Here is a 22,994-nt window from a genome sequence, read left to right on the forward strand (position 1 = left end):
GAACAGAAGCAGGTGTGAACAGAAGACTCACAGAAGAAATAGTAGCCCTGGCTGGTGTGGCTCAGTGGACTGAGTGCTGGCCTGGGAACCAAAGGGTTGCCAGTTCGATTCCCAGTAGCCATGAGAAAGACACTGACTGTCTCTGGGGAAGGGAGCTGGAGGACTGGGGGCAGGGGTGGGCTGGGGGGGAGGTATTTTTCTCCCTTTTGTATCATTTGTACCATTTTTATCATGTACAGAAATTGCCTATGAAGACTTATTTTTGAAAAGATTTTATTTATTTATTTTTAGAGAAAGGGGAAGGGAAGGAGAAAGGGAGAAAACATCAATGTGTGGTTACCTCTCATGTACCCCACACTGGGAATCTGGCCCACAACCCAGGCTTGTGCCCGTGCCCTGACTGGGAATCAAACTGGCGACCTTTTGGTTTGCAGGTCCGTGCTCAATCCACTGAGCTACAGCAGCCAGAGCCTTATGAAGACATTTTTGATCAGGTAAGCCAGAGCTTCAGCCCCATCCTGGAAGAAACAGATAAATGGCATTGAGCTTGGACAATGAACCGGGGATGGGTACAGTGCTCCTGCTACAGGCTAAACATCCTTGTAGACTGTATCGGGATGGACCCGAGACAGAGGTCAAGTGGTCCCACCTAGGGAGGGAAGAAAAAATGCCAAGGCTGGGTGCTCACAGTTTGGAGTGAGCGCCCTACCCATGGGAGAAGAGGAATTTGGGTGAAGGGCAGTTTTTTGCGGGGAGGGCAGCCCCAGGTAACATCGAATCAGACACGATGGAGATGCCTGGAGGGCCCACTGGTCTTGTAAAAATAGCTGGAAGGCATAGTTTCAGCCCTGAGCTCTTGAATTTAGAAATATGAGCTTCCCATTTCCTGCCCCTGACCTCAAGTTTTGGCCAAAGAGGAAGTGAAAGTTGCAATGAGAAGTTTTTCTTTATTGCTGGTTTCAGCTTCTAGAAAAATCCGATATCTCAGAAAGCCGGCTCAGGGGAATTCCCCACATGGATGACCTCACTGCCAGGGCTCAGCACTCAGTGCTTTTCCAACCGTTATCTTATTTAATTTTCATAAGAACCCTGCAAACTTGATGGCATTATTTGTATTTGGGAATAAGATACAGGATCTTGAAGAAGCAGTCACAAGGGACCCCGACTCAAATCTCTGCTTCACCGTGACTTTAACTGCCATCCTCATTCGTAACAGAACGTGACCTTGTTGGGAAATAGGGTCCTTGCAGACACAGGTGGTTAAGATGGGTCACTGGGGTGGGTCTCTAACTCAGTAGGACTGACATCCTTACAAAAGGAGAAAGTTGGAGACAGACCCACACGCTGGGAGAATCAGGGTGATGCATTTACAAGCCAAGGAACACCAGAGATTACCAGCAAACCTCCGCAAGCGCGAGAAGAGAACCATAACATTCTTTTTTTTTTAACATTTTATTTATTTATCTTTAGAGGGAAGGGAAGGAGAGAGGGAGAGAAATATCAGTGTATGGTTGCCTCTTGTGTGTCCCTGTCCCCGCTGGTAACTGGCCTGCAACCCAGGCGTGTACCCTGACTGGGAATGGAACTGCTATCCTTTGGTTTGCAGCCCACGCTCAACCCACTGAGCGACACCAGCCAGGGCCCCATAACAGATTCTTATTCACAGCCCTGAGAAGGGGCCTGGGCCTCCAACACCTCCATCTCAGAGGTCTACTCTCTGGAACTGTGAGAAAATAAATTCCTGTTGTTGAAGCTACGCAGCTTGAGGTACCCTGTTAAGGCAGCCCTAACAGGTGATGTTCTGCCCCCTAAATCATTCCAGGGTCCAACCCTCTGGACCCCCTTAATGTAGATATGCTCCATCCCCAACTGCTGCTGGCCTCCTGACCACTCTCTTGATTAAATTATTCCCTGGAAGTTATAAAGAAAGACCCTTAGCTATCCCTCCCCAATACCATCCTATGGGAAAGGGGAACTCATTCCCTACTGGTTGGTTCCCCTGAATAAAATCAAAGCTCCCAAGAAAACCACTCCTAAAGATGCAGGAACTCTGCACCAGGCAGATTGACATCTCATTCCCTACTTGGTCATTAGCTGAGCCTGGGCCGCCGAGCATCCCTAGCGACCCAGAGCAGCGGAAGAGAACATTGGCGAGGGGTGCCGTGTGCACTAGGCAGACGAACAAGAGACAAGGACCACTTCCTGAGAGGCCGTTCTCCAAAGGGATGGAACATGGGACTCAATTCCGGCCATAGGCCTAGGGTTGAGGACATGAAATAAGGGGCTTTGGGTAGAGGATGCTTCTCCCAGGGACTGATCTTTGCCAAGAGCTGCTTGGAATTGATGGGGGCTCTGTTTACCCACCCTGGGCTGACAAACATCAAGTTTGGTGAGTGGCAATGACCCTCGGCCAGGGCCACTTCACCGACACTGAGATAAACACAGAGGATACCACCCCCAGCCCCCAGGCAGTGCTAGAATAGAGCTGGGAAGAGAGAGGAGGAGTACATGAAAGAGAAGACTACCTCATGTGCACATGTATACACATACATGCATGCACATGTATGAACACCCATGCTTGCTCACTCCAAGCCATGAAAACAATGGAAGCCTGCACAAGAATGAAGGGAAAATGGTAAGAATATGAGGCCGAGAGTTTACATGGACAGGACCAAAGCTTAGATTAAACCAAACATGGCCAGACAGTGATGGAATCAGAACTGAGATGTCATGATGCGAGCCTCCTGCTCAGGAAGAAGAACTAAAGACAGAAGGAGGATCGATGACTGGGAAATGAAAACTATTCCATGTGTTTACTTCAGGACTGAATAACGGCCTTTCAAGAGGAGAGCCCCGCCCATGTTTCTGCCTCCACTTCTTCCACCCCCGGCCCTCCCTCTGCTCCCCTCGCCCTTGACTCTCCCGTGTTTCTTTGCATCTTCTCAAATGTGCAGTGCTCTCTCCATACCTTGGCTCGTGCTATTCTCTCTGCCCAGGAGAACTTCCCTCTCTCCGTTGCCAAACTCCTACACGTACCTCCAAACCAAACACGAGCACCTCTACTCTCTTCATTGCTCCCTCTCTGTGTTCCTGTAAGCTCTAGAATATAAACTCTCAAAGCACCTCTCATGCCTCCTCAAGCTTATCACAGTGGAATTTCGTGTTGAATTGATGAAGAGGGGATAGGAACTGGGAAGATGCAAAAGGTGGGTAAGCATGAAGTTTTTCACATCTTATTAGGATTGATTGGTTTTTTAGCCATGAACGTATTTCCCATGAAGAAAATCTAAAATACAACAAAAGAATTGTTCACACCACTGTGAGGAATACTACTCTGCAATGAAAAGGAATAGATTGTTGATGCACAAAACACATAGATTTGTCTCAAAACCTGATGCTGCCTGAAAGAAGCCAGTCAGAAGGGCATCCATGCTGGGTAGTTCCATTTACATGAAGTTCTAGAATGAGCCAAGGGTAACAGAAAGCAATCGGTGGCTTCCTGGCATAGTGGGTGGGAAGGAAATTGGAAAGAGACACGAGAGAATTTCTTGGGGTGATAGCAATGGTTTTTATCTTGATTACGATGTGGTTACATGGGTGCAGACGTGGGCCAAGACTCACTGAACTGTAAATGTGTGCATTTGATTAACCACAAAGTATGCCTCAATCAAGTTGATTGAAAAACAATGTAGGCAAGAGAAAATCCAAAACTTCCTGGAGCCTAGAGCTGCAGAATCCACTGGTCGTATTTGCGGGCTGGATGGAGATAGTCTTGCTTGATGTAAGTGGAGAACAGTGGATTCCATCCAGCAGAGCCGAAGTGGAGGCTTGGCGGGTTGGGGCTTCTCCGGTTGGAGAAGTGCCTTGCAGCCAAGTTGTGGTAGCCTTCCTGGCTGGCTAGGCTGGGGGTTTAGGTTTCAGTCTGTAGATAACAGGGAATGAATGGACGGTGTTCAGCTAGAGAGAGGTGTGGTGGGGCGGCTCTTTCGGCTCCAAGCAGTATTTGGAAGAGAAAGAAACTAGAAATTACAGCGCTGTTTCTGCTACTCTATGACCAGAAATAAACCACAAATGGTTTCATAAGCAATCTCTCCCCATCCACCTCAAGTTGCTGCAGCTTAGGCTGCTCCAAAGCCTTGAACCTTCCCCGCCCTCATTCCCAGCTGCCTCAGTTCTTCCTGTGGCCCCAGGCTTTATAAGGACCTCAGCCTCAGCTGTCACCTCCAGAAAGGGAGGTTCCTACAAAGAGACCCTGACTGACCTCTGCCCAGGAAGAAGCTGAGGACGAGATGATGGCTAGTCCATACTGTGTGGTAGCGGCCCTGCTGCTGCTGCCAGAGGTCTCCAGGCTTGGAGAAGGGGTTTCGAACCCTGGGTTTGTGGCCAGGATCACCAGAAAAGGCCTGGAATATGGTAAGTGGATTTGGTCATTCCTCTGGGGGCCCATCATTGCCTAATCGAGTGGTATAACCAGGATAAAAAAAAAATCACAGGCTTAGGTTGTATCACTCCCTGGCTTAGAAAGCTTGGGCATTTCACCCCCTGGGATTGTTTCCTCAACTTGAATCACCAGAGGTTAAGGGTAGGACTAGGTCAGCACTTTTCCTGGGGTGGTCTATGGACCACCCACGTTAGAATTGCTGGGACACAATTGTGAAGATCTACCCAGGATTGACTGGATTGGGCCTGGGACTCTGCATTGTTGACATATAGCCCAAGCAATAGCAGGTTACTGTGGTTCATTAACACATCCAAAACCCTAAAGTTTAACCACACAGATGGAAATGCTTCCTTAAAAGTTTCATTGTATTCCATCATCACTTCCACGATCTGGTCGAATGAATAAATAACAGTGGTTGCCATTTACCCAGCACTTTGAGTTCACAATCTAATTTCAGGTTGGTAGTATTGTTAGTATTAGTTATCATTTACATGTGGAGGAATTGAGGCTCAGGGAATTTAAGGGACTTTCTTAGGATACACCAGTAGTAAGTGGTGAATCTTGCATTCAATCCCAGTCCTTGTGATTCCAAAGCTTGATTACTCAACGGTTTTGCCTAGCTACCTCCAAGCAAGCTAACTCCCTCTATTTGCCCACAGCCCACCAATATGGAATGGCCATCCTGAAGAAGGAGCTTTCCACTATCAACTTGCCCGATTTGTCAGGAAGTGTCCCTGCCGATTTGATAGGAAGCGTGAGCTATCAGTGCTGGAGGTGAAGTCCTTACCACGCACGGGGCAGTGGAGGAGGGAGAATGGGGACCTTAGGTCATGGGGGAGGGAGACAAACATGGGGTCATCACCTGGACTAAAAGGAAAGGGACCATAGTCAGCTCTTGTGGGACCTCTGAAAGGTGCTATGCTTTTCCTGGGAAACCATTCACCAGCCTCTAGGTCAGTTCTGCAGAGAGTGACCTTGAGTTTTTGCTCTACCAGGAATCCCTGGCACTCTCCCGATTGCCTCCGGAGCCTGTTAGAGGGCAAGGACCCAGAGTCCTTCTGGAGCCCATTTGCGTTTTATTTGCATGCCATCCCTTGAGGATAGCATCCACGTGTATCCCCAGTGAGGAGCAGAGCAGGGGACTCCTGGTCCCTGGTGAACAAGTCCTGGTTCCTCATCTCCCTCCCCAAGACTTAACTGACCTTAGTCTCCCTCCAGCTTTCACATATGCCGTCTTGGATTCCTCACTCCTTACTCTTTTTCATCCATTCCTTGTTTGCATGGGTTTTTCTTCCCCAGTCTCCTCGGTGTCCAGAATAAGCCCTTGGAGATCACTGATAGAAAAGGCTGCCTCTTGGAATCCTCCCCAAGTCTCTGGAGACAATTTCCTGAACACAGTCGGCAAAGAGGAGCTATTTTAAATTTGCGCGCGCGCACACACACGCGTGCTCCCCAGGCCAGGTTACTTAGAGGGCGACACCCCTTCCGATATCCCTAAACCACATCATTAGGCAAAGCCATTAGGGGGTGGCTGCTATTCCCTGTAGCAGGGACTGATGCTGTAAAGAAATAAGAACATTGTCTTTCGACTTTTTCAAGAGAAACCAGAATTCTGGGGGATGGGGTGTTTCCTTCATATTTTTACAATGAAATTTCCTCATTTCGATTGATTCCAATTTTAAGAACACTACAGGGAAAGCCTATTGGTAGCATATCAATCATATGTATGGCCCACAGATCACCAGTGGGTGATCCCAGTCATAAACTGTGAGCTCTGATCTGTATTTGAAGTGTGGGGAGCAGAGAGGGGAAGCTGCCTCCTGGGAGAGCCCAGTGCCATCTGTGGGGACAGGACACTTCATGCAAAGCCAGCTCACAGGGTCCTCTCCTCCTGGGGTCAGTGGTGAAGGTCGAGTGAGCAAGACAGACAGGGGCAGCTAATGGGGGCAGGTGTCACAGACGATAGGAAGGTCTTTGGTCTTGAAGGTTGGGGAAGGCTTCCTTTGTGGTTTGTCCTCTGTGGTTTAAGTCAATAAATAAATTGGAAAGAGAGTGTGAGAGTCTGGAGGGAACTCATTCAGAGGACTGATGTGCCCCTGGGTTTTCCGGGTTTAAATAGTCTGCCTTCCTTCCCTAGCCTGGGAATCCGTAACTTCCAACTCGGGAACTCCCATCTGAGTCTGCTCCCAGGGCAAGGCATCGCGGCCTCCCTGTCCAATAACTACATGTCCGTCTATGGGAACTGGAAGGTGAAAAAGGCTTTCATGTAAGTAATGGGGTTAGAATGTCTCTTGGCTCTGGGCAAGGGCAAGTCCTCCTGCCCTGGACTTCCATTTCTGGATTCTTAAATGTCCAGTCTATAAAGGACCAGATCTATCTCACATGCAGTTGTGGATCACATGAAACAATGGATGGGAAGTGTTTTTAGTGTGCCTGGCACATAGGAGATACTCGGTAAACACTGGCTGTCTTAGTTCATGGTAAGTTGAGGCTGTCAGAATAATATAAATGAAGCCACTTAAAAACAGAGTCAGAGCAGCCATGCCAGAGAAACTGCCTAGCACATCTTGTGTCTCCAACTTTTGCAACGTTAAAACAGGGCAACAGAACCTTCGCCCTGGGCCTAGAGCAATCTCGTACGCCGAAGAACTGTTTGCAAAGATAACAAGAAAGCAGGTAGAATGACTACCGGACTGATGATGCCTAGACTGGAAATGAAAAGCATTATTTAGAATTAACATCACTATGTTACATCTTCACTAGGAGAAATGCCATCCTTCTGTGTAATTGTTCCCCTTCACTTTCTCACAAATACCCATTGCTTTTGTCCCCTAGTTGAAGCATTACTTGGGCTTTTGAATTATCAATGCTTCCAGAATAGCTATTGTTATTGATCTCAAATAGATGCTTGTTGCCTCTCACCTTGAAAGGCCTTTTTATTTTTCGGTTACCATGGCTCAGCCAGCATATGCGGCTTGTTAATGGGGAACCGGGAGATTAACCTGGGTCTGCCGTTTTCCGGCTCCTCTTTCTGGAAGTGACTGATTATTCACCATGTGGTTCCCATTTCTCCCAACCAGCACCTTACAGGGTACTTTTGATTTGAGCGTGAATGACGTTTCCATCTCGGTTTCTCTGAAGTTGGGCAAAGACAAGTCTGGACGACCCACTGCCTCCGTGACCCACTGTAGCAACTCCGTAGGCCATGTCAGCATTCACATTTCCGGAAGCCTAAGGTAAGTCACCCCATACACTTGCTGGAAGTTGTCAGAACTGCCTCAGCCTCCAGCTCACCTAGGGGATGTCCCTGATGGGCCAGAAGGGCAAGAGTTAAGAAATCGGTGATACCTTAACTCTTCATCAGAAACCAGTAATTTCTTAACTCATCAAAGATCAGAAATCAGTGAACTAAAGCCTCTGGGCCCAATCCAGTAAGCCACCTGTTTTTGCAAACAATGTTTCATTGGAACGTAGCCACTCTCATTTGTTTACAATGTTCTAAGGCTGTTTTAGCAGAACTGAGAAGTTGCAACAGGGACCATATAGCATGCACCATCCAAAATATTTACTATCTGGCCCTTTTAAGAAAAGGGTTGCTCACCCCTGGGCAAGACTGCCTTTAATGGCATTCCAGTTTTCCAAAGTGACTTGCCTGGAGTGAATGCTCGGTGAATTTCAAATGAATGATAGCAGTCTCCTGGGTGACTGTTTTGGTTGGCACTGCATCCCTCGGATCCTGGCAGGAAACAGAGGGCAGTTCAGAAGGCTTAGGTGATACAAGTCTAATGAAGAGAATATTCAAGAGAGACTAGCAACAGCAGGGAGCTATTACCATCCCCAGGGCTGAAGGTGAGAGGGAAGGCAAGGGTGTTACCAGAGCCTAGAAAGAGCTGGAACCCTGGAGAAGAAGAGCCCTGGGACCGGAGTATAGTGGTTCAGCAGGCAGGGAGGACCTGGGTGTAAATACCCCCACTCCTCTCTCTTCTTACCCGAGCCTCTCATTGGCCAGCAGCCAGAGAGCAAAAGGCTTGAGAGAAGAATCTGTAGATGTCAGCCCCCAGGATGCTTTCTGCAGAACCCCAGGAAGCACTTGTGTCTGCTGTTACCACATCCCTTTATAATACACACACATTTCAATACATACCACCAATCATCCAATCAGCAACCATCAAATGGTAAAGAAAACTTTATGGGAGAAAAAATTTTTTACCAGAAGTAGTTCCACTAATGTAGTTCGCTTATTTCCCACAACCTCTCACCCTCACCCCCAATAGTGTGAGAAGCTCTCTTTTGGGCCTGACCCTCAGAGTGGGGTCTGTGGTTGGGAGGGGCTCTCAGTGGGCAGCTATACTGGAAGTGGGCTAGACTCCCAGCCTGAGCTCCATGAGGTTTTTCAGCAACGTCCCTCAACACCTCGCTCCAGGTTAGCAGGTAGGAGGTGCTCAGGGCATGTTTGTTGAATGAATGAGTGAGTGAATGACTAATATCTAAACAGCCAGAAGTTGTTTGGTGGATTTTGCAGGGTGCAAAGAATAGGTCTTACTCTCCTTATTATACCTTAAAAAATGTAAATGTTTTTGAATAGGTGATTTATTTGCATAGTTCCAAATTCAAAAAGGGCAAAGGGTACAGAATGAAAAAAGTGTTTCCCCACTCTGGTTGCCTCACCAACCAGCTCTCCTTGCAGAACAACCAATATTAACAGCGTCTAACATCTCGTTCTCTGAGAGTCTATGCCTGAACAGTTAACTATTGCACACTTTTATTTTTGACAGAAATGGTAGCGTGCTATAACAGAATTACATCCCTAGCTTGTCTCACTTAACAATGCCTTTGTAAGCCTTTCCACACCTGAACACAAGAGTTTCATTTTCAAAATACTCCATTATATGAAGACACTAAAATATAATAATCAGTCCTTTATTAACACTTTTTTTAGCTTGAGGTTTTTTTCACTCTTTCACTATTACAAACAATGTTATAAAAGTGACTTTCTGCATAATATCATTTTGAAATAAATTATAGGATAAATTCTTAAAATGGGATGTGCATTTTTTCATTTTAATATATACTAACAAATTACCCTCCCTGGGGTTTGCTAGTTTCTCCTGCCATTAGCTAGGTATAAAAGTGTCTATTTCTTCCCACTATTACCAACACAGCATATGAACGAAGATTTAGCTTTTTGCCCATCTGAAAAGTGAGGGCTTCCCAGTACCCAAGGGTTACTTTTGGATTAAATTCACCTGGCTGTGTCCCTCCTTGGGATAACACGAGAAAGTTCAAGTCCGTGGATAGCCCTCCTCTTGGGGGTCTCAGCTAATCATCAGCTGGCTCCTGACCCCCTTCCTTTTTTCTCCAGCTGGCTCCTGAACCTCTTCCATAATGTTATTGAAAATAAGCTCAAAAAGATCGCGGAGGAAAAGGTAAACAAAGGATATGCAGATTTGCAGTTAAGAATCATTGGCAGGGGTATTTTTGGTCTTTGGAAACAGCCTTGTCTCCAAAGTAGGTTGCCATCTGAATTTGCTTAGCAAAACCTTCCTCGTTTGCTGTGTAAAGGCAAACCTCAAAGCTTCCCCCAGTGTTATGGTCACATACGCGAAATTGACATTTGAAACTGGCAGAGGGTTTGACATCTGGGTGTAGGTAATGTTAGAGCAATATGGGGAAGTGATTTTGGGACCCCTCCCTCATACTACACACAAAAATCAACCCCCAGTGATCTAAGAACTAAAATCCAAAACAAATCAATCACAAATGTTTTTTAAATAAAACCTCTCTGCCCCAAAATGCATCATATTGAGAATAGTATTGAGGTTGGCCCTCAGTATCTCCCAACTCTGGAAAAAACCTTGGTCGTGGAGGCAAAGAAGTACCTCTTACATTTACCCTTTGTGTATCTTGGGGCAAGTTGAGGCACCCCCTGGAGCATCAAAGATGGTGCTGGAATAGCAGAAGTTAGGAAATCGGGAGACTAAAAGCCTCTGAGCTCTTTGAAGCTGTAGTCTTGGTTTACGAAGCAGATTAGTGACCCCGCCTTTTGGCTTTGCTTTGAAGCCCTCTGCTGGCCATAGTTAGTACTGCCTACAGACCAAACACCATGGTCCATTGCGGATTCCCTGCTGGCCAGAAACTTCAGCAGGAAAAGGAAGCAAAGGGCCTGGGGAATGGGGTGGTGGAGCCTCTGACTCAAGAGCTTCCCCTGGCACCTAGAAGCTCCTCCACTTTGTCCCTCTGCTCTCTAACATGGGCATTTATGTACTGCATTTCTTGCCATGTAGCCCCAAGAAGGCCATGACCAGTAGCAGACCCTACAGTAGTGCCGACTTGACCACCACCCACTTTTAATGTGGGTTCCAGAAAAGCGCAGGAACTTTTAACTTGGGCCCACCTGTGTGAGAGGCTGGCCCAAATGGGACAACGACCAAGTGTGAACAGGGGGTAGCAGTCTCTTCTCCCTTTTCACTGTGCTGTCCCTCCCCTCACATACTTACCCAGGGTGGGGACACAAGGCAGGGCTCCTGGTGTGGTGGCGGAGGAGGATGGGAGGAAGAACTCACCTGGCTTTCTCACCCACTTTTGGCAGATCTGCGAAATAGTCGAGGAGTTAACAACCTCACACCTGAAGCCCTACCTCCGGACTCTGCCAGGTTGGGATGCCCCCCAACTCAGTCCCCTGGGTGCCGTCAGATGCCACAGCACCCAATATCCCTGGAAGCACGACCTACCAAGAGCCCTGGGAGAATTTTCCCCATTGAGTATCTGTCCATCCTACAGAATTAGATATGGGGCAACCATCTTTTTCAGGGTGGTGGGAGGAGAGGGGGTGAGTGTAGTTTGCTCTATAAGGTGATTGAGGGTGGTGACTCGGAAACCTGCCAGGAGCATAAAGTGGGAAGAAAATTAGGAATACATGAGAGAATCATGTGTTGGCTCTGTACTGGCTGCTTTTACAAAACAGGGGTGCTCTGAGCTCCCTGCGCAGGGCTGGGGGCCCTCCCAGCCCTGCACCCCTACCTGCCACAGGGACCTTTTACAATCACACACTAAGTCAGGTCTCCGCCTCTTCTAAAAATCTACCAAAGACTCCTCTGACTGAGAATGCTGAGCCTAGCTGCTGGAGACAAGGCCCCTCATGGTCTGGCTCAGCCACACCCCCCAGCTCCAGCTTTATCTCGCTCCCCTCCCCGGCTCGGCCAGCCTCTCTGGTCCCTTTTAGTTCCTCTGATACACAGTGCTCTCTAACATTACAAGATCTTTGCACATGTCATTCCTTCTTCCAGTGTCCTTCCTCCCCACCTCTCCCCCTTCACCCAGTCCACACCTGCTCTTCCTGCACATCTCAGCCACAGCAACACCTCTCCTGGGAAGTCTTCCCTGACCCCCTGTCCAAGTCAGGTTGCCACCTCCCACTTTACTCCTATTAGATGGCTGGCATCCTCCTATGGACTTCTGCTACCTAACACCTAATATACTTGCAATGGTGCATTTATTTCCTTGAATATCTGATTATTTTCTTCCCTGGACTTATGAGTTCCATGAGGACAGGAGCTCAGACTGTCTCACTCAGCCGTTTCATCAGCCCTTTGCATAGCACCTGGCATACAGCAGGTGCTCAGTAAATACTGAATGAGTGAATGACTGTGAATGAATGAATGAATGAAGTACTCTCTCTGTGACCGAAGCTACCATGGATATGCCCCAGCCCATTTCCATTCTCCAAAGTCTACAGTCCGTGAGAACGGAGCTTCCTGGGGTTGTTCAACGTGCAACTTCCACAACTGTGTTTTGCTGCCCTGTTCACAATGCTGCCTCTTTCCTATTCCACAGTCACCTTGAAGATTGACCAGGTTGCTTTCATTAACTACTGTTTAGTGGGAGCCCCCCAGGTGACCTCAGAAGGCCTGGACATTCCCTTCAAGGTAAGGGGCTATGGGAAAAGGGCCTTGGAGCTGAGGCCTGGCAGGAAACCAGCTCCACTTCCCAAGGTCAGCGCCTGCCATCCCTCCCCACTTCACCTGCCTCTCCATCCACATCCAGAACCAGGGCCCACGGTGGACAGAGCAGTACTCAGCACTGTAGGGCAAAACCTGAAACAAGGTCTCTGAACTAACATGGTAAATCTGTCTGGAGTCCAGAAGACCTGACCTTGAACCTGGGCTCTATCACTTATGTGGTGGAGAACCTTGGAGGAATTACTCACCTCTCTGAGCCTCTATTAAATTGGAATAATAATAACGTTAGCTCATAAAACTGCTATAGGAATTAAGTGAGATGTGAATTAGGTGCCCGGCACACAGCACACCTGTGGGGTAGCATTGCTAATACTATCTGCCTCCGCCAATAGAAGACTGAGGAATGGCTTTCTAATAGGCCCGCATCCTAATCCTTGAAATCTGTATGTTTATGTCACCTTACATGGCCAAAGGGATTTTGCAGCTGTGATTAAATTAAGGATATTGATGACAAGATTATTCTGGCCCATTATAATCATGGGGATCCTTATAAAAAGGAGGTACGAGGTAAGGGACGGAAGGCAAGGTGACAGTGGAAGTGAGAAGCTGGAGTGAAGCAAGAGGTGCCGCGAGGGAGGGAGCCGCAGGCCAAAGAGTGCAGGGGCCTTGAGAAGGAAGGAGAGATGAGGAAGCACGTTCACCCTTGAAGCCTCTAGAGGGAGCCTAGCCTTCACATCTTGAACTTCGGCTTCTGCCCCGCAGAAATGTTAAGGGAATAAATCTGTGCAATTTCAAGCCATGGAGGTGGAGGTAATTTTGTCACAACAGCAACAGGACACTAGTGACGCCCCCTCTTCATTCCTGTCTCTTCCACAGCTTCCCTGTGGGTTGAGCTAGGCCCTGGAGGGCCACCTCTTCCACTTTTATTTATCGAAGAAACACATATGCTCCTTACTATGTCACAGGTGCTGTTCAATATTCACGTCTTTAACCTTCATACGACCTCTGTGAAGTAGGAACTGTTAGCATCAACCCCATCATACAGGTGGGGAGGGTGGGGCACAAGGGCAGTTGTTAACCTGCCTGAGGTTGCAGAGGTAGGAAGAGGCAGACCAGGGTTCAAAGCCACTCAGTTAAGCTCCAGAGTCCCTGCTCTTCACCACCAACTGTGCTTCCTGTCCCACCTCCTGAGCCACGGAGAACACAGGACATGCCTCCCCACTGAAGAGGGGTTTCAGGCAGCTGTCAGGACCTAGATATTGAGGGGACAGAGGCAATCTTTCAGGACTCCCAACCCCACATTCTGCAGAGGAACCGCCACTCTGGCCACCACCTTGGACAAGGAGGCCTCCCCCAGGCAGGCTCTGGGTGCCTCTGCCTGACGGCTGCCTGACAAGGTCCCCTCACTGGCAGGGACCTTGGGTGACTGATATGTCCTTCTGTCTCCAGGGTAAATTCTCTGGCCACGGCAGACACACCAAGGCCCCCTTTGATGCTCCGCCCATCAAGCTGCCCCAGGAACATGACCTCATGATCTACTTTGCAGTCTCCGAATACGTCTTCAACACAGCCAGCTGGGTTTACTACCAGGCCGGGCACATGAACTTCACCATCCGAAGTGAGCACGTGAGTAAGGGGTAACCAGGAGAGAGCACCAAGTAGGACTGTAGACCCACGGTGGGAGCCCTGAGAAGCTAGGGGAAGAATGTAGAATTTGGAGCCTGCCCAACAAGAGGTCAAGGCCAGGCTGTGCCTCAGTTTCCCTCTCTGTGCACATGGACGCCAGGGGTTCTCTAAGAAATCATACAGCGCTTGGTGTCTAACACACAATAGTATCAGCTATGCTTAGCAGTACTTTAAAACACCAGACAGACTCTGGCCTGATATTTTCTTCCCACAGTCCTCCAAGCAGCAGATGCCAAGGCAGCATTAGACTCAGAGGAGTTTTATTAGGGAAACACCCATGAAAGACAAAGGCGAGAAGGAGCAGGTGGTGGAAGAGTCCTCAGACTGCGATGCAGGACGGACACCTGTGAAGGGCGGGGGCAGGCGGGCAGATCGGGTAAACGCTACGGTAGCTCTGAGAAATCTCAGCCAAGCTGGCGCGGGCAAGAGCCAAGTGTGCTTATTAGAAGAGGGCCACACACACCAGGCAGAAGTCCTACGCATGATCTTCCAGACCCGAATGTAGGCAATCACACAGGCTTTCCCTGGCACTCTCGCCAGACCAGGCCTGGAGCAGGGCTGGCGTTTGTCAGTCTCTAGAAGGAGCTTCAGCAGCCAAGGACTCAAGCCCTGCCCTTACCCCACCCCCACTGTGGACAGGCACATCGGCGCTCCCAGCCTGGACACCTCCATTCAGAGGTCTCCTTATGGGTGGGAGACGAGGGGGAACCTCAGCCGAGACGCTGTCCAGGTTGCATTTCGGGAAAATGTGATTCCCTCATCCTGTGACATTGCTGCTGCTGCTGCTGGTGGTTTCGGGCCCTTAGGGATTTGAACTGTGGGAATCTACCCATCTAGCCCTTTCCATTAGAATACAGCTTTGGGTCCTTCTGGTTGTCTCCTGCCCTTTCCTGAGTCTCTGCCCTCTTCCTCCAGCTGGCCAAGTTGTACACTAATATGGAGCTAGAGCTTGAGGTGTCACCTGAATCAGCTCCATGCCTCATGTTCACCCCTGGAAATGTGACCCTCGTGCCAGTGATAAACATCCAGGCCTTCACCCTCCTGCCCGACTCCCTCGACCGAGAGCTACTCTTCCAACTCAGGGTGGTGAGTCTGACCCTGGCTGGGGCAGCTAAGGGTCCTGCTGGCGTGGGTATAAGCCCTTCCCTCTGTGGAAAGGCTGGGAGGCTATCCAGCTGATAGATGCTGGAGGTTACTTATTTCCACTGGAGGTATAAGTGGGCCTCTGGTCTGATCGGCCAGGCTTCCCAAGGGCACGGTTATTCAGAGTTGTGAGAAACCTTAAATGTCATTCACTCCAGCTGAGTTGAAGATTCTATGTGTGTCCTTTAGAAAATTGTTTAAAGCATAACTATTTAAATTGTCATAAATAAAAGTCATTAAATTATATTTTTAAAGACGTTATAAACTTTAAAGAACTTGTAGAGTGGCAATACTCTCTACATCGATATATAGGTTCAACACAATGCCTATCAAAATTCCAACTGGCCCAATGACGAGCTCATCCTAAAATTCGTATGTAAATTCAGGGGACCCAGAATAGCCAAAACAATCTTGAAAAAAAATAAAGTTGCATGACTCATACTTTCCTATTTCAGAACATACTATCAGGCTATAGAGCTCAAGGTAGTATGGTACTGGTGCAAGGACAGATCTATAGAGGGATGGAATAGAATTCAGAATCCAGAATTAATTTCCCACATTTATAGTCAATTGATTTTCAACAAAGGGACCAACACAATTAAATGGGAAAGAGTAGATTCTCAGGAAATGGTGCTGGAACAACTGCGTATCCACAACAACGGAACCAGCCCCTTCTCCTAAACCATCCACAAAAATTAACTCCCAGTGGATCACAGACCTCAGTGTGAGAGCTAACACTATAAAACTTTCAGAAAAAATACAGTAGTAAAATCTCATGATCTTGGGTTAGGCAGAGCTGTCTCAGATCGCTTGAACACACAAGCAACAAAATGAAAAATAGGTAAATTGGAGTTCATTAGAATAAAAACTTTTGTGCTTTGAAGGACACCACGATTCAAGAAAGTGAGAAGGTGGCTTACAGAATGGGGGGAAACATTTGCGAATCACGTATATGAAAAGGGCTTAGGGACTCTCTGACCTTCTCCTAGTCTGCTCCAAAGCTCGGTTGTTCTCATAGGCGGGTGGTCTCCCGATCCAAATACTCTGTGGTTTTAATTTGGGTTTATTCTCCCTTCTTGATTCTTCCATTAAGATGGAGACCTCTGCTTGCTCTGGTAGCTCAGTTGGTTTCAGCATTGTTCCAATAACGCCAAGGTTGCAGGTTCGATCCCTGGTCAGGGCATATACAAGAATCAACTAATGAATGCATAAATAAGGGAAACAAAAACATCAATGTCTCTCTAAAATCAATCAGTCAATCAAATTAAAAAAAAAAAAAGATGGAGACCTCTGAAATCTCAGCTCACCTGTCTTCGAGTCAAGGCAGCTCTGGAGGCACCGCCATCCCGCATCCCCAGTCCATCACGCTTGAATAGCTGCCTCTGGCCTTGTGGTTCCTATTTCTGGAGACTCGTCTCCTGGACTAGGAACTGACAGGATGCTGATGTAGCCTGAGAATATGGGTGTTGTCCTTTGCTTTTCTAGAGAACCAACATCTCCGCCACCATCAGTGTGAGCTCCAACAGGATCTGGGGCTCACTGACCCCAGGAAGGTAAGAGGCCATGGGTGTGGGGAGAATGGGGTGGGCGAGAGGTCAGAGCGTCTAGTCTGGTTCAGTGATAGGGCTGGAGCTGCCCCTGGCAAACAGAGGTCTCCACTGGGGTGGGTTCATTCTCCAATCTGGTGCCCCCCTCTGGAAAAGGCATATTGACAAGGCCTCAGGGGAAAAGCCAGAAGTCAAGAAAAGTTGTCAGGTACCTTCAGGTTCCCTCCCTATCACTATGGCCTCCTCACTTCCCCTTCTCAGGCATCAGGGAAGGAACTGACTGTTCTGCAAAGAGGGTATTTAAGAATGACAGTCCAATTGGAGGTGTTTGCAAGGACTTTACATACAAGGTTGAGAAAAACTGTCAATATTACACATCAGGAAGTGGAGATTTTGGATGGAGTGTTAAAGGTGCCCCTGAGCCACTGCTGACTGCTCCATTGCCCAGATACCCAATCTGTGAGCAAGTATTTATTTAACCAATGAGTCAGTGGAGAGTTCGGCCTTTGGACAGCCCCCCCCCCCCAGCCCAGGGCCGGTACTTTGGCTAGTGGTGACCCCTGTCCACAGCCCCCACATGTGCCCCTCAGCTCACCCACTCTGGGTGCTAATCCCTGCTGAAGTACAGGTACAATGGATTCACCCCAGTAATGAATCCTGGCCTCAGGGTTGGATGCCTGTTGGCTGACAGAGCGCCCTGACCCCATTAAAATAAATATCTCCTAAAGCAGTCTTTAAATAGAGAAGCTAACGATGAGCCTTTGGGGCTTTGAGAGGTCCCCAATGTGAGTGTAGGCATAGACCTGGCTTGGGGGGGGGTCTCTGTGGTATGGGGGAGGACAGCCATGGGCTTAGGCTATGAGGAAGGAGGCAGCGAAGTAAGTAAAGGATTGCACCCAAAAATTTACTAAGGAATTATTAAAATATCTCTGCCCCGTGAGCAGAAAGCAGACATCTGTCCAGGGGAAGGAGGATTCCTGAACAAGAGAACCAGGATGGATCAAAGGAAAGATAGTTAAGAGGGGGATCCATGTGGGGAATTGGGGTTCAGCTTCTATAGTGACAGTGATCCAGGTGGAGTCCCCCCAGTGGCTGCCAGCTGCCTGCCATTATCATTAGTAGTACCTCTTTTTTCTATTTTTATTGTCCACTCCCACATTATACAAATAATCCATGCTCATGGCGAGAAAAAAAAAAGGAATTACTAAAGTATAAACAGAAATCACCCCTAATTTTGCCCCATACAGATTATCACTCTTAATAATTTCATGTTTCCTTCCAGTCTTTTTTCATACAGTTATATGACAGGAAACATACAGTGCATTGCATTTTATATTCCACTTTCTCCCATTAATATTTGTCATCATAATTTCTTCCAACTTATCAAAGGTGCTCAGATTACACTATTTTTTTAATGTCACCTCTTAAGTCACAGTGCATGCTTAAAGCTTTTGATTGCGGAGAGACCCTTGGTGCTTAGCCCCTGACACGCCCTTGCCCACAGAGGCTGCACACCACCCTGGGGTGTGGAAAAGTACAGCTGGGGCCGGGCTGACCACGCCCCTCTTTTCTCCACACAGTAAGCTGAAATTGGAACTGATACAGTCCAACATCGATTTCTTAAATGTGAGTTGTTTTCTCAGTATTTCTTTTTTAAGATTTTATTTATTTATTTTTAGAGAGAGGGGAAGGGAGGGAGAAAGGGAGAGAAACATCAGTGTGTGGTTGCCTGTCACACACTCTCTACTGGAAACCTGGCCTGCGACCCAGGCGTGTGTCCTAACTGGTAATGGAACCGGTGACCCTCAGTTCACAGGCCCGCACTCAATCCACTAAGCCACACCAGCCGGTGTCCTTGAACTCATTTTCATTCATGTCTTGTTTGATCCTTTTGCTCTGGCCCCTCCTCTGTTCCAGGAGCAGTTGATGGAATCTGTCTTGAATTACTATGCAACTTACCTCATATACCCCTCTGTCAATGGTAAGCAGAGCTGCTGACTGCCACAGGCAAAAGATGAATTATAGCCTGGCTGTCAGATTTACAGGTCACTCATTCCACAAGCCGAGCCTGTCTTCCAAGCTGGCTGGGGTACGAGCGATCTATGAGCCTTGCCCTCATGGAGTTCGTTGGGAAGGCATACATTAAGTTTGATAAATACCACAATAGGAGGAAGCACAGGGGGCTGTGGGAACTAGAAGGAGGCACTGAACATGAACTTAGAGGTCAGTCCAGGAGGTAAGGGCTAAGTCGAGCCCCAAGGCACAAGGAGTCAGGCCTAGGGAGAAGTGTGTCAGGTGGCACAGGGAGAAAGAACACCTGCAGTTAACATGCCTGAGTCCTGAGCCAGGTTAGGTCACTGACTTGCTGGGGGGACAGGGATGGAAGTAGTACTTGGGACAGCGGCTGCCTGAGAAGCCAGCAGGCCTCCTCCCAGGACAGGGCCCTCTCCAACTGGCCTCACCATCTGCCTTTTACAACTAAGGGATAAGAACAGCAAAACTGACCTGTGGAAAAGAGTCAGTGGGGAGATAGTGTCCTCGGGGATGAGTCCCTATATATAGACACTGCGTGGCCCAGCCCTGCCACTTTGGGTGGTGACTGGGGGAAGGCTCTCAAAAGGACTGATAGAAACCCAAGAGGCTGTCAGCTCCTAAAGAGCCTGCATTTTCCAAGTGTTGGCCTATACTCACTGCCCCCTCCCCCCCTCAAAACAGCCCTGCATTCAACAGCCTACCACGTGTCTTGGCCCATTCTCATTGGCTAGTTGCAAACGCGATGTTCTGGGTTTTCACACCCCCCGCCACCAGTGTTTCCTGTCCAGCCCACCTCTCTGCCATTTATCTTCCAGCAAAGCTTGCGGAGGGCTTCCCATTTCCTCTGCCAAGGGACATCTACCTCAATGGCTTGCAGCTCCGAATCCACAAGGTCAGTAAGAAGTGGGGCCTGGGCGGGGTGCTTCAAGGTTGGTGAATAACTAGAGGGTACCCTCAACTCCCACTTACATCCTAGACCTGCTTTACACAGGAAAAAATGTTTTTAATTCTAGTATATCAACAGCAGGTTTTGATGATCTGAAATCTGGGCTTCGTGTAAAATAGCTCAGTTCTCAATAATTCAGGTCCAACATATTGAGTGAACATCTACAAGGCCCATTAGCCACACACAGCAGAATGTACAAAGAGGTCAGATTAGATGCAACGGTTCCGGGTTGAAGAGGGGCCACTTGAAGAAGCCCTGAATGTCCTTGATGGTGTTAAGAGTCCCTACTCGGCCACTGATCAGCCTTCCCACCCATGGTAGCAAGGGATGATCCTGGGGAAAAACTGACCACGCCTGTTACTGGAAGGAACTTACTTACCAGGGGCAGGGGAATGAGACAACCGCACTACACTTTACCATGCAAATCCAGAAGTACTATCACAGTGTCTCCACTGTTCCTACGTTCTTACCCCAAGGTAACCCAGGGCTGCATTTCAGAAATTATGTGAGGGGAGTCCCCTCAAGCAGTACCCAAATGTACATTGTTCTCCTGGGAGGAAAGCATTGTGGAGGAAGCGGTTCATGGATGTCTTCCAGAGACCCAGAGCTTAGCCTATTAGGACATGCAAATAATATCCCCGGGGGCGGGGCTGGAGGGGTGGGAAGACAGCTGATAAGAGCAGTGTTTTATAAGGGCCTCCTTTGATAGAAGTCTAGGGCTTGGTTTTTGCACTGACCTCGTTTTTATTATTTGAGAACTTGCCTCTCCCTATACATTTCCCTTTCCGGGAAGCTCCTATGCAGCACAGCAAATGACGGTTCCTGTCTGCCCTTTTTGCCCTCTCTCCAGAACTTCTTGCTCATTGGGGCCAACATGAAACAGGTTGAAGACTGAGGAGCACCTGTGGTGGAGGCGTGAGTGACACCACAGCAGGGGCCTCCCCTGCCACCCTGAGGGGCCCCAGGGGCTGTGACCATTCCCTTTCCTCTCCCCCTGAGGCAGGATAGTAAGAAGCCAGGAAAAGTCCTGGGCAAGTGGAATGGGGAAACTGAGACAAGATAATCAAACAGGGCCAAACAGTTGGAGCAACTTACAGCCAGCTGGTGAACTGCAAGAACTTTCTCCCCTACCCAAGGACACTTGCGAGTGGATGGCTTGTACCCCTCCTCCCTGACTAAGAGAATAGAGAATACATAGCTTAAATCTCCCTGGCCTGGGAAAATAAAGAACAAAGACCCAATTAGTGTCCTTTGCACCAGCTAAACTCAAGGACAAATTAAGTCAAGGAAGCAAACAAAAACACCATTAAAACCCGGACAGGCCCCAGATAAAAGAAAAACAGACCAAAGAATATTCCCCAAACCCCCTATGTGCCCATTTTGATGCATCAGTGTATTAAAATGCAATTGGAAAACTAATGAAGGTTCTGCTGAACTGTCCCCTAAGAGTCTCACCTGCAGAAAAAAAGACAGAAAGCCCTCAGAACGAGGCTGCAGTGCAGGGCTCACTCTGGACAGCGGCCCCCAGAGCTTTGGCACCTGGGACCAGTTTTGTGGAAGACAGTTTTTCTACAGATGAGGGTGGGGGTGGGTATGGTTTCAGGATGATTCAAGTGCATCACCTTCAAGCTCACCTCCTGCTGTGCGGCCCATTTCCTAACAGGCCCAGACCAGTAACCGTCAGAGGCCCAGAGATTGGAGACCCCTGCCCTAGAGCACACCTGTGCCCCTTCTCGGACATGAACTTCTTACTTCCTCCTAAATTCTGAAGGTCCCAAGGAGACTTACAACCAGAACAGTGTGCAGCAGCAGCTTGACCTGGGCTTAGCCCCTGATCCTGTCTCCAGGGCCCCCTTTTCTCTGACTTCCACGTGAGCTAACAGCAAAATACCGCCTAGACTCTCTCCTGTTACTTCGTCCGCCCTGTCATTCCTGTCTCGCTGTTCCCCAGCCTTCATAAATGCATTCTCGGTCGCCTGGATTTGTGTTGTGAAATCTGTCCTACATGGAGTCAAGAACCCACACACTACAGGCCGGCCTGAGGCAGACCTGCTCCAGGCCAGTGCCTGTCCAAGTAACACCATGAGCACCCTGTCCCCATGGCCACCAGTCACCAGGGAGCCTATGGCACCTGAAGACACACACCTGACTGCAGGATACCCTGCCCCACCTTCCTCCTCCTCCTCCTCCTCCTCACACCCCTACATGTTTCTTAGCAGCCCAGAGCATCCTGCTGAAGATTAAAACATGTAACACCTAAGTTGTACCTGTCGTCTGATATCCCAGTTAAGGGAGCAGGAGTTGAAAGTGAGCTCAAAGCCTTATCTTTTTTTAAAGGTTTTATTTACTTAGAAGGGAAGGGAGAGAGAGGGAGACCATCAGCGATGTGAGAAACACTGATCCATTGCCTCTCGCATGCGCCCCAACCAGGGACAGGCCCAGAACCTCAGGCATGTGCTCTGATTGGAGATAGAACCGGCAACCCCTTGGTGTAAGAAACTACAATCCAACTAAGCCACCCAGCCAGAGTCAGTCGCAACCTGTAAGTGGACTCAGATTCCTTCTCTTGGCACCCTTTCAGGCAGCTGTGACCACCAAACTAAAGGTGGCAAATGGGCCCTGGCCACTGTGGCTCAGTTGGTTGGGCATCATCCTGCAAAATGGCAGTCCACAAAGCAGAAAGGCCACCGGTTCCATTCCCAGTCAGGGCACATGCCTGGGTTGCAGGTTCGGTCAGTGGTCCAGGTGCTTATAAGAAGCAACTTGATCAATATTTCATTCTCACGCTCATGTTTCTCTCCTTCCCTTCCCCTCTCTCTAAAGATAAGATCTTTAAAAAAAATAAAGACAAGAGTAGCAAACAGAAGTCAGAGGACAGTCCTTCAGTGTATCTTGAAAGGGCAAGGCAGAAAAGGAACCCTGACTTCTGGGCACCTCAGCTAGGAGCCAGGAGCGGGGCGGAGTGGAGCCCGTCGGCCAGGAAGAATGCCCGCGCCTGCAGGGGAGGTCACCAGGGTACGGAACACAGACAGGCCAGACAGCCCGAGTTCTGCCTCAGCCCCGCCAATGTGGTTTCAGTCTCAAATGCAGAAGCTGGACATTTCACTCCAGCCTCTCACCAGACCCCTCCCTTTGTAAAATGGGATGAAAAAGTTCACGCCTGTGCATCCTTACATTGTGGCAGTTGTTGATTTTCACCCAATGATCCCCACAAAGCCCGGCCTTGAGGACACCCTAAG

The 22,994-nt window shown here is 48.6% G+C and overlaps 1 protein-coding gene across 2 annotated transcripts; it reads left to right on the plus strand.

Annotated features, from left to right (window-relative positions):
• Positions 1–427: 427 nt before the first annotated feature.
• LOC119063156 (lipopolysaccharide-binding protein-like) lies at positions 428–21,729 on the plus strand. 2 transcript variants are annotated; one of them, XM_053671013.1, is made up of 16 exons: positions 428–494; positions 4,164–4,413; positions 5,101–5,215; positions 6,579–6,707; positions 7,522–7,677; positions 9,804–9,867; positions 11,031–11,094; positions 12,275–12,366; positions 13,849–14,025; positions 15,001–15,171; positions 16,714–16,781; positions 18,356–18,401; positions 18,693–18,756; positions 19,625–19,701; positions 20,606–20,670; positions 21,419–21,729. In XM_053671013.1, exons 2-15 carry the CDS (start codon positions 4,290–4,292, stop codon positions 20,648–20,650), a joined length of 1,392 nt encoding a protein of 463 aa, XP_053526988.1. In that variant the 5' UTR covers positions 428–494; positions 4,164–4,289; the 3' UTR covers positions 20,651–20,670; positions 21,419–21,729. The 2 variants fall into 2 exon arrangements, with proteins under 2 accessions (XP_053526988.1, XP_053526989.1); XM_053671014.1 differs by having other exon boundaries at positions 459–494; positions 4,191–4,413.
• Positions 21,730–22,994: the final 1,265 nt, after the last annotated feature.

Source organism: Artibeus jamaicensis, unplaced genomic scaffold (genome assembly GCF_021234435.1).
Source record: "Artibeus jamaicensis isolate MK-2021 breed Jamaican fruit bat unplaced genomic scaffold, CSHL_Jam_final contig_685, whole genome shotgun sequence".
Taxonomy (NCBI): Eukaryota; Metazoa; Chordata; class Mammalia; order Chiroptera; family Phyllostomidae; genus Artibeus; species Artibeus jamaicensis.